Raw genomic sequence first — 12,311 nt, 5'->3', positions numbered from 1 at the left:
TTAGATTTTTTATATTTAAAATGAGATGTTTATCATGTATTTGATTGTGTTTATCTGCAGTTAGTTACACGAATTCAGATATGGGATGAAATCGGATATGGATGAAATCGTTTAGGGATGAACGGGTTTAAAAGTTTTTAAGAGTTTTAGCCAAATGCTTTATAAGATAGTATAGATTAAGGTTTATAAGTTTGTTCATATTTTGATTGTATGATTCATGAGCATATAAATATGTTTAGATCAAAAAAGAGTATGCTCCTTGACTCAAATAACATATAAAATCAAACAAGTCGAGCCAAACATTGGTGTTACAGAGCTCGATTCATCAAATTAAACAAGTTTTATTTTGTGTTCAATATTGATCACTCGAACCCGAGAATCACTAAGCTCGATCGAACTTGAAATAAATGAGCTAGACACCAAATTTTAAATCATTAAATGCTTGGATCGTTAATACTCCCCCGTTACGTTTCACGTACAGGAGAATAAAGTAATGTCTTGTGAGTAGTATTTTAGTTTTTGTCTTACTTTCCGTGCTTTGAATAATGTTTGTGGTTTAGGGCTACTTTTGGTATTTCCCTTAATTAGAATAACAGGTGCGAGTTTATTATATAGGGACGGAGTTCTTTTTGCGATTCATAGAGTTTTCTTGAACTTTATAACTTGAGCGAATGCTTTAGGAGAAATCATGACCTCTCGAATGCCATTGGGATTCCATTTTTTTTAATACAATCCACAGTCGACACGTTAGAATCAGTTCATACCAGACTCCTAAACCGCACGAAAAAGAAGTTGTATATCATGAAATACTTGATTATATAATCAAACAAGTTAAATACCCGACATACCTTGAATATCCCCTTTTAGATTTGCAATTACACCAATTTTAATGTGCATTTAATTTAATTTAGTAACTATTTGCTCAATAATTATATGAAATCTAATCAATAAAGTGTTGGTATCTGTACTATCAACGATCTAAGTTTGAAATGATAGAAATACAGTAGAGTTTAGACTTTCTATTATAGGAATTTCAACTGTATATTAAATAAAACGTGTTTTCACAAAAGTAGTTGAATAGATAAATATTCCATATCCTCTCATATTTGTTTGACTGTTTTGGCTTGTAAACTGATCTGAAAGATTGATGCATTTGCATCTAATCGTAACTACTTTATTTATCTAAAATATGACTTCGATAGTTGAGTTACTTTGATATAAAAAAATCATCGATAAATTCAATCTATGTTAATAATCAGATAAAATCAGATATTTTAGTTTATCTTCTATTTTTCTATATCAATTTTTGGATATTGATAATCATCGATTTTTTTCATCTGATTTTCCATCTTGAAGTCGTTAGCAATTTCAAAATTTACAAATTGAATTAAATTTCATATGTGAATACAAACATCGATATGCTTCAAAATTTACAAATTGAATTAAATTATTGTCCTAAAAATGAACTAAACCATGTTTTAGAATTTGCGATTATATAAGGAAAAAAAGTCGTATTAAAAAAAAATAATACACGAAAGATTATTGAAGATTGCAAAATACGTAATTATTTTACATAATTACGATAAAAACGTAAATGATGTTGTCACCTACTTTTGATTTGATATCATCATACATACCGAATCTCAAGTAAAACTCTTTTTTTTGGTCTCGGATATAAAGTGTTTCGTTTGTTTTAAGAAATAGGAATAAAAATGGGAATCAATATATTCATTACATTATTTTACATTTTGTATCGTTGATGTTTGATGATAAAATGTTATCAAACAACGCCATCATCTCCATAAGAACATCTTCATCACCAAGACACCAAGAGTACCCGACATCTCCATTGCCACGACATGATCTCCATTCTTTTATATCTAAGATGCATCCTCGATCACCAAGATTCCAACAATACCTAGCATCCCCGATTGCTTTCTCCCTCAGAAAACCCTAACTGGTTAGAAGAAAAACCATATCTGATTTCTTTTTTCCTCAGAAAATGCTAACCGAGTAGAAGAGAAATCAGAACAAAGATGTTATATATATATATATATATATATATATATATAAGTCAAAATCGGAGCAAAGAAACAAACTGATGTGATAAATCGAAGAGAAAGCTTCAATCTGAAATGGAGATAAATCTTGGATCTGATAGATCGAGAAACCCTAAACTGAATTCGTCATTTTTTGACCAAGATGGAAAAACATAATTGAAATGGAGGTAAATCTTCAATATGGTGAATCACAATGTTGATAGGAAAACTTGAGGCGTAGAAAGATAGATGGACAGACAGTAAGGGAGAAGGAGATAAAGAGACGATAAGGGGGATAAGAAAGACGATCTGTTGGTTATTTTCTATTTCACCTGATTTAGGAAGAAATAATTTTTACGTAAATCAGTTATAATGATTAATTATTTATCTGAAACCAAACACCATTTTTTATTGCACTTCTATTTCTTGTTTGAACCAAATATGATAATTTAACATTTTTATTCAATTATCTTTTAATATCCCCAACAAACATCCCTTTAGAAATTATTTAACGAAAAGTCATATAAAATTCAAGTGTCATATTTCTGTAAATTAAAATTTTTAATCACTATAATAAAATCGGGTTTATATGACGTTCTCAATTTCTAAGCGTCCTAATAGACCTTTTTATAGGTCTTAGTTTATAGGACCAAAAAATAATGTGTCATATCTAAAGGCGTTGTAATAAGTTTATATGACATTTTTTGACGTCGTAATATGTTTTTAGGACGCTTTTAATATAAAACGTCCCCAATTAGCAATTTTATAGGACGTTATTTGAAAAACTGTCCTATAAAACAAGTGTCATAAAAAATTGAGTTTATTGGACACTTTCTCAAAAGTGTCATATAAAGTTGTTAATGTGATGTTTTATATTAAAAATGTTCTAAAAGACTTGTTAAAACGTCCAAAAGTGTCATATAAACTTATTATGACGTTTTTAAATAGACGTTTTATATTTGTGGTCATATAAATTAAGCCTTATAAAGCGGTCTATTGAGACGCTTAGAGATTGTGAGCGTTCTATAAACTCAATTTTGTTCTAGTGCATAGAAGTTGATTTGAAATTTATATTTATGTAATAGAAACTGTTTTCATACAATTTATAGCACACAAATTATATATATATATATATATACACACACATACACACACATACATATATATATATATATATGATTGAGTTCACGTGAGACCAACATGTTTTTGTGAGACCGATAAGACCTCTTCTTTTATATTTGAAACTTCATAGCAAAACGTTGTGAAGATAAAAAAAAGTAGAACCTTCACAACAAAAACATTTCGAAGGTTACCTTCACAGTATTTTGCTGTGAAATTTCAAGTATAAAAAAGTGGTCTCATGAGTCTCATAAAAATAGGTTCGTCTCACGTGATCCCAAGTCTCTTTCTCTCTCTCTCTCTCTATGTATATACGTGTATAAATATATATATATATATATATATATAATATTCTAATTCTACCTCCCTTCCCCTCAATTCCACTCAAGGTCGGACCTACTTTGGTGGTTACGGTGGCATTATTACTCCGTCGAAGGGTAAAAAAATTTAGGTTCGTGAAATGTGCAGCCGTATTAATCTATTGTGTGTCATCGTGCATTTTGAAACTACAATGAGAAAAAAATTTATTTGGTAGAGTTGGTTTGGAAGGCTTTTATTCCACCCCAAACTCAAGCTCGAATCGTGTTACTGACATTTTCTTAGTCAAATGGTGCTACCGATTGATTTTTTTTTGTATATTTGTTTCTTATAATTAAAAGATGTCACTGTTTGAAATTTTTTTCCTATAGTTTTTCTTATAGCCAAATGGTACCATCGTTTGAAAAAATCTCTAGATCCATCCCTGATTCCACTAGGGTTTTTTTTTCTTCCAAGTCTCCTTTTAAAATATTAGGTCATAGAAGCATAATCACATTCCAATTTTATTTTCTTGTTGTCTACGTTTTATTTTCTAATAAATCCAATTACATAAACATGAATTATTCTTAAAAATAAAATAACAACGATTTATAAAAAGGAGGGAAAAAAAAGTCAAGCAATTAAGCAAAAATCATGCAGACTTATGTTGTCTGATTAATATATAGATACAAACTATTTGTTCTTCATAAACAATGATTTCATTAAGCCTTTTAACGATCATTCACATATGAATATTCATATCTTAACTATTTTTATTTTCTTTAATGATTTTATTCATATAAAAAAAAGTATCAAATGGGGGTTTGCTAATATGAGAGGAGGGGATGGAGGTAGCAAAAGTGAATCGTTTGGAAGCCAAAAATGGAATGTACTGTTGACATTAGTTGTAGAAGCCCTAAATTTATCTACTTTCATGTACCAAACTAGCTTCCCTAACCCTAAATTTTACTCCTATATATCTTCTTCCCCATCAAAACCCTAATAAACTTTTTTCATATCTCTTCATATTCATAATCATCGATTCATCCAAACCTGTATTGCTGCAATCACTCATCATTCGTTAATTCATCCATCTTTGTTTCCATATTTGTATGATCATGAACTTTGAAGTGCAAGCCGAGAGGGTGCAGGCCACCAACATGGATACTGCTGTTCAAACTCCTTCAGATCAGCATCTTTGCTACGTTCGTTGCAACTTCTGCAATACCCTTCTTGCGGTATTCATTTTTTCCCCCACAAAGTTCATAGTTTTCATTGCATAATAACATGAAGAACTAATATACATAAATTGATACAAAGAAAAGTACTACAGCTAGCTATATATAATTACTCAACATAGAGGGTTATATATATATATATATATATGTGTGTGTGTGTGTGTGTGTGTGTGTGTGTATAGTGTCAAGGATGTGTTTTTGTGTGTTTATGGTGAATAAATGGGGTTTTTGCAGGTGGGGATACCATGCAAGAGGCTGTTGGATACAGTGACAGTGAAATGTGGGCATTGTAGTAATTTATCATTTCTCACCATTAGGCCTTCTCCTCTTGATCATCCTCTTCAACCTCCCCCTCTTCCTCCTTTTCAGGTTTTTTTCCCTTTTCCTTTTTCATCTGTTATTTTTTTAATAACCTGGATATCCAACTCGCTATGGGAGCCGACTAATTCCAGGACAACCACCTGCTTTGCAGATAGCCCGGAGTTACCGCAATTGAACCTCCGTGGCCACAATCTGTTCTTATGAACTATAGTGTTTCTAAATGTATTGTTATAGAAATGATGATTTTTTACAACTCAAAGTTGAATACAATTAGTTAAAAGGGTGATTAATTACTTTTTTTTTTTTTTTTTACCTCCAGACACTTTTGATTTTTGGAATCCAAACTTAAAACCAACCAGACATTACACTTGTGGTTGGGTATAACTTGTTTTCGTGTCGATAGGTTTGAAAACAAAAGAAACTGTTTGGTTTCCTATAATATAATGGGTTCATTCCGTTAAAAGTCCAAAATTTCATTTCTGGTTAAACGTGAAGGAATGAAAATTCATTCTCAGTCGTTTTCATTCCTCAGCCTGAACCAAAAAAACCCTTATTTTATCCGTAGCATATCAAATGGATCATGGTGTTTGACCATACTTATAAGATATTGACATTTTTGCCCATATTTTTACAAATTCCAATGATTTTTTAAAACTAAAATTAAGAACAATCGTTCCAAATCTTTGTATATATTCTATAAGTACTATATTTTTTTGGAATATTGCTCAAAAATGATGAACATCTTGATAATAAGAATCAAGTACAATGATTTCATAAGTAATATAATTCACTGTATACGTTCGTTATTTTTCGTACCAACAAAATAGAAACAAGAAACGACCATATTTTTTGCATTGTTGCTCTCATTTATCGTTACATAATGGAAATAAAAACCGTTGTATTCCCATAAACCCTAAAACAAGTAGAATCTAATAAATTTTCCCGTGTTATAAATATGCAAGCAGACTACTTTCTCCGGTGATTTCAAAAGGGGTCAATCTTCATCTTCTTCATCATCAACATCGAACGAGCCCACGTCCCCGAAAGCTCCCTTCGTCGTCAAACGTACTCACCGTTTCTTCTTCCTTATTCATTTAATTTCTCTAATTAATTATTCATAATGCATTTTAAAACAAAAATTAATGGGTTCTTGTTTGTAATCTGGCATGCAGCACCTGAGAAGAAACACAGGCTACCATCTGCTTACAATCGATTCATGAAGTGAGTTCTTAGTTAACCAATCATTTTTTTTTCTTTATTTTTAATTCATTTATTATATAAAATTTAAATAATTAGGGAGGAAATCCAACGCATAAAGGCTTCAAATCCTCAAATACCTCATCGAGAAGCTTTCAGCACCGCAGCAAAAAATGTAATTATCTCTTCTTAATTAATATTTTATTTTCATTGATTTTTTTACATTAATTTCAAATAAATAAATAAAACATGAAATTAATCTGTATAATTTAAGTATTATATATATATATATATATATATATATATCACATTGATGTTTCAATGTTTGCAACAGTGGGCAGGGCACATACCGAATGGATCCATCTCTGGGAGCATCAACACTGTAAGAAATCTTCTATATTTCTTATACAATCATTTACATTTGTACAACCAATATAAAAAGAGAAAGATGACTTATTATGCAACCATTTACATTTATACAACCAATACAACTCAATCTCAACCGTCCATTTAATTTGATGAACATGTGATTTCATAAATGTTTTGATTGTTTTCTAATATAAAGTATTGATCATAAGTAATGAACTCTAGTCATCTTCCATAAACATTTAAATCATAATAAATAAACTCTCATCATTTCCATAAATATCTCAATTGATTAGGTTACATTGGTTGTACAAATAAACATGATTGCATTTGACATATTTTGTATTTCAGGGTCTTGATCTTTCAGGATTGAAGTAACAAAATATGCACCTTTTTTCCGAGCTATTTACCTTGATCGAAGAAGTTGAGGGACTAATTATGCCACATTGTGTAAACTTTGAATCTGGAAACTAATTGCAGAAGTTGGATTTATGTAATTTAATGTTTGTATCAATCTAAAGACATGCATGTTTATGTAATATTTCTAATTTTTTTTTATTAATTTGGATATCCAACCCGTTATGCGAGTCGATTAATCCCAGGACGACCACCTGCTTTGCAGATAGCCCGGAGTCACCGCATTTGAACCTCCGTGACCTTTATTCCTCCTTGGATTTAAACCTGGGACCTCCTGGTACTTTTGACATTTGAAGCAAAGCTCAAACTAATCAGGCACCACCCTTGTGGTTAATATTTCTAATCTTAGAATGAGTGTTTTAATGATCCCATTTTTTGTGTTGAATTATGAGTTTTTTGAATCAATTGATGTTTTTGTGCTACAAATGCAATGGCATTATTTTGATGGCAACACTTGCACTGAATTTAGAATGACCAAAGTTCGTACCCTTTTGTGTTTCTTCTTTTGATTAACAATTTGAATGGCGTAAACAGGTGATTTCTGAAAAGATAAGAGTTAAATAAACAGTTTGAATGTTGATCCGAGTAAAAAAAAATCAACAACTTAAAAAGTTTTGTATGTCTTTCGAGCGTCTTAATAGAATATTTTAAATGATATTTTTGAGAAGTTTTCTATAAATCATCTTTTTATAGAACATTTTTTGAAATAATGTTCTATAAAATAGCTAATATGACGTTTTATTTTAATAAATTTTCTAATAAACTTGTTAGAACATCTGAAAACGTCATATAAACATATTGTAATACTTTTAGATATGACGTTTTTATTGTGTGATACTATAAACTTGAGTATTTTATATTATTTTATTAAGGTTGTTGGTCTCAACCATTTCGTTAGATGATTACACATATACGTCTGATATAACACTTAGAAATGTTTTTATGGTTGTGTATAAAATCTTATTGACAAATTAACTTTAGAAGTATCATGTTTGTAATCAGGTGGGATCCGAAATGTATTAGGATATGAGAAGCTTTGGGATCTGAAATATATAAAAGAATCCAATATATATCAGATCCAAATCGTGGGATCCGAGAAAATCTAGGATGCGATATGTTTGTGGATCTGGTTCATTATTAGAATCCGAACTCTATTTTCAATCCTAAAGTCCTTTTAGAATTTGAAATAGTGAAATCTTGTTGGATCTGAAATATAGCTTATGTTAAGGAGAAAAAGATAAGAGTAAGATTGTTATTATGTAAGTCTAATTATTGTATTTAATATTGATCCAAAATAAAATGTCTTCAGCAAATTCGAAGACTAGTTAAACTGGAACCAAGATTAACACTGGATAAAGTTAAAAATAGTTGGACAAATATTGTTTTTGGCAAGCCATTTTTGGCATGCAAACTTAACCAACAAGTTCAGCTCGCCAACTCCTACCAACTCATGTCGTAGTATGGGAGCATGCTCAACATGTCAACCAAAGTCAGTTCTAAAGTACTATTTTGATAGCATTAAGTAGATTAGTTGTAACATGTTGGTCAAAATTAGACGCTTGCTCATCTCTTGAACGAGCTTAGACATTGTGAGATTTTGAGCATACAACACTTGATATTAGTCTCAAATTCATTTCTTATGTGATTATGTCCGCCTGGATATGTACCTCTAGAACTTGACTTGTCTCACCTTAAGACTACATGATATTACAAGCTAATAAATATGATAAAGGTTATCATTTGCTCATTTTTATGTTAGCTCATTAGCCTTAAGCCTATCTTTTATGTTATGATTACCTTTCTGCACATCATTTTGAGCATTAGCCTATTTCTTTTGTCGCCGACATAGTGAACAATCCAAACACGACTCACCCGATCAATCACCAATGAAGTGGTACTGATATCCACTTATGCTTAAAATTAGAACTATTGTGTTGGATGAAAGAAAGAAAAAGGAGAAAAGGAAAGAAAAAAGTGAAAGAAAAAAATCAAGAAAACATTCTAAGTAAAAAATATATCATAAAGTAAGGTGGTGGAAATGAGGATAAGGTAATCTATGTTTCATCTCTATTCCTTATCATCCAAAGGGAATTATGCTTCAATATATATATATATATATATATATATATATGTGTGTGTGTGTGTGTGCGTGTGTGTGTGTGTGTGAAAATCCCTTCGTGGAAAGAGAGTTTCATGATTGAATAATCGGGTTCTCCATTGGTGTAAGATTACATACTAATGTGTGACGGTTTGAGCAATATGCATTAACCCGAAAGTGACTTGAGAGTGCTATTTCAATTTTTCTATCTATGAGAGTCCTTGTGCCTACTTGATTGTGTGTGTGTGCCCACTTTTCAATGCTTAGTTGCAAAGCTCGAGCTCATGATATGTTATATGTGTTGAAACTCTTGTTTGATTTATTTTCACCGCTACGTGCTAACATATTCATTGTCGAGGACATACAATGCTCTGAGTGTGGGGGTATTAAAAGGATGGATTTAGATACAAATAGAGCATATACTTCACAGATTTACAAAGATGGGCATATTTCTCAAATGTCTATTAAATTAGTGCATTTTTGTTAAAGTGTGATGTGGGCATACTTATCAAAATGGGCTTGGATAGGCATACATAGTCAAATGGTGATTACAAGAAGAAAAAGTCGCGACTTCGTTTTCAAATTTAGGGCTCTCTGTTTCTTTTCTTATTCGGCAGCCGCTGGACAAGAAGAAGAAAAGGATGGATCAATTGCAGCTTAGTCCAAATCCAAAAATCCACTATAGCCCAGAGCCCCATTTGATTTCCATGTTTGGGCGACTTCTTCAGTGAGTTAAGCCACACCCCTTCGGGCATCAAACACTTCTTGATTGCCATTTTATAACCAGGTTACTTCTACAACAAGTTTAGTCTCCCAAAACCTGCCTTAGACATTGTCTCGCTGCTTTAAATGTATCTGAGTGATTTTCCCGGTAGGCTTAGTCACGTCCCAAGTCGTCGACGACCCCTAAATCGTGAATTTGTTCTTTTTTGAAGGTGTCTTCTAGGAATAGATAGAAATATCAGTCACTAAAGTCATGATTTACTGGTCAAATGTCCACCTTTTAATCATAAAAACTTTAATATGAAATAACATGCTAGAGTTATTCGAAAACTGATTAAACACATAGCATGCAACTGTTCACAAAATAACATACATGTAAAATATATCGTAACATGTATATAACTGAAATATCATGCATATGTACACATTATCAACGATTCATATCATGCTAAAATAAAATTTAACTTACGTATGCATCCCAGTGAAATCTTATGAAGACTCATCTGATTGCGAGTAGATTGACTATTGATAGCTCTTGACCAAAAACCTAACACTTATGTTTTATTTGGGTGTTTCTTCAGTTAGTTTGTTGGGGCCCTGTGCCCCCTACCCCTTTAGCGTGCATCCGCCAGAGTTGTAGTCGTAGTTGTAGGGGAAGGTAAATAAGATGTTATAGGGGAAGTAAGAATGATAGTCGTTATTGTTAATGGAGATTGGAGATGCCGTCAAAGTTGTCACCAAGAAGATTGATGGTGGTCACTGTTCGGAGGAAAACAAAGACGTTAGTAGGGGATGATAACAGAGAAAATCCTCTATTTTTGTGATTTTTGTTTCAAATCTTCATTGATCGATCTCTTATCCTCTTTTGTCAACTGGTAAAAATTACTCAGTAATCAAGGAAGATGAAGGAGAGGTCGAGGGAGAAGAGAAAGCGAGAGAAAGACGGTTCAAGGAGAGGGCTGGCGATGGGAAGGGGAAGGTATTGGCGATGGGGTTCCCCACGATGATCGGAGCAAGCGACAGGGAGAGGAGTTTGATCAGATATTTAGGCGGTAAACGGTGAGTCTCTGGTTTGGTTTGCATGTGTATATATATTTTAGAGAATTAAAATTTTGGTCCATGTAGTTTATTGTTTCTAATGAAAAGTGGGAAAAAAAAATGACTGGTTTAACAGGAGAGAATTTGACGGAGTTAGTCTATGAACCCAAACCAAACACTTTTGCACATTATTAGGGTTTTCTTGCAATAAAAATTTTATAAAGACCTAAACCAAGAAAAAAACACAAACCACAGGGGCCAAAATTGCAATTTACTCTTTAAATAATGAAAGCATGAGATTTTAATTAAATCACGGAGAATATAAAACTATTACACGAATTAGAGGTGTTTGAAATTGTTTATTTGAAATAACTCATATTTTTCTATAAAAGTTTTTATCCAACTTATTATAAACTATAATAGTTTAACTTCTTCAAAAATTATTTATTACTGATTTGACACTGATATAAACTGTTTATTCAAACACTTAAAATGCTTATTATAAATGCCACTCTGTAACTCGTTTTTGGGGATGTTTGGGATTGCTTATAAAAGCTGTTTTTAACTTATTTCAGTCTAATACCGGTGATAAGCTGTTTTCTAGTGTTTGGATAAGAAAAAAAACTGCTTATATCGGTGCCAAACCGGTAATATGATGTTTTTGATAAGTTAATCTTTCCTTACTTATGAAAAACTACTTATTATCAGTTTACAATTTTAACCATATTTTATTTAAACTAATTTAATACCATGTAAGGGGCTGTTTACCAAATTTTCTATTAAGTCCTGTATAGATAAATTTGTCTGTCTGGATAAATTTGGCTGTCTGGATAAATTTGGGTTGTTGTTTACTTTTCTATCTGAATCAACAGTCTGAATAACAGAAATGACCAATTTACCCCTGAGTATAACAAACCCAAATCAGCAGTGGAAGGATATTAACAAGCTGCTGTTATACAACCCCATGTTAAACAAACCCAAAATAAAAAAAGGAAACTGTACTAAAGGAAACAAATAATATACTGGTTTAAGCAAATAATGAACACAAACCGAGCAGGACACAGAAAAGGAAATCAAGCAGCAAACAATATACTGGTTTAAGCACCTCTGGTTTAAGCAGCAAACAATATACCGAGCAGGACACAGAGCAGCAAACAGAGCATACAAAATAAATCGAGCAGCAAGACCGAATCGAGCAGCAAAATCGAACAGAGCATACAAAATCGAACAGAGCATACAAAGAAAAGGAAAATAGGAAACTGTACTAAAGCAAACAGAGCATACAAAATCGAACCTAAGACCGAATCGAGCAGCAAAATCGGAAGCATCAAAATCGAGCGAATCGAACATAAGAGCATCAAAATCGAGCAATATCAGCAGATTGGATAACGAGCAGCAAAATCAGAAGCAATATCAGCAGCAAATCGCCGATTAGGGTTTTGGAGGAAAAGAGCAAAC

The 12,311-nt window shown here is 32.0% G+C and overlaps 1 protein-coding gene across 1 annotated transcript; it reads left to right on the top strand.

Moving 5' to 3' along the window:
- The first annotated feature begins 4,567 nt into the window (after positions 1 to 4,567).
- LOC112528689 (protein CRABS CLAW) lies at positions 4,568 to 6,955 on the top strand. Its single transcript, XM_025139710.1, has 7 exons — positions 4,568 to 4,693; positions 4,928 to 5,062; positions 5,980 to 6,079; positions 6,187 to 6,235; positions 6,311 to 6,386; positions 6,546 to 6,593; positions 6,929 to 6,955. The coding sequence occupies exons 1-7, from the start codon at positions 4,568 to 4,570 to the stop codon at positions 6,953 to 6,955; spliced, it is 561 nt and encodes a 186-aa protein (XP_024995478.1).
- The last annotated feature ends 5,356 nt before the right edge of the window (positions 6,956 to 12,311 follow it).

The sequence above is a fragment of the Cynara cardunculus genome, assembly GCF_001531365.2.
Source record: "Cynara cardunculus var. scolymus isolate 2C chromosome LG 15, CcrdV1, whole genome shotgun sequence".
In the NCBI taxonomy this organism is placed as follows: Eukaryota; Viridiplantae; Streptophyta; class Magnoliopsida; order Asterales; family Asteraceae; genus Cynara; species Cynara cardunculus.
The sequence above is the reverse complement of the archived record's forward strand: the minus strand, read 5'-3'. Positions and strand labels throughout refer to the sequence as shown.

What these genes read in the sequence shown, in the direction of transcription:
- LOC112528689 (XM_025139710.1), top strand. Translation starts at nt 4,568, where the DNA reads ATGATCATGAACTTTGAAGTGCAAGCCGAGAGGGTGCAGGCCACCAAC. An exon ending in TCTGCAATACCCTTCTTGCG is followed by an intron (nt 4,694 to 4,927) that starts GTATTCATTTTT and finishes GGGTTTTTGCAG; the next exon opens with GTGGGGATACCATGCAAGAG. An exon ending in GCTTACAATCGATTCATGAA is followed by an intron (nt 6,236 to 6,310) that starts GTGAGTTCTTAG and finishes TTAAATAATTAG; the next exon opens with GGAGGAAATCCAACGCATAA.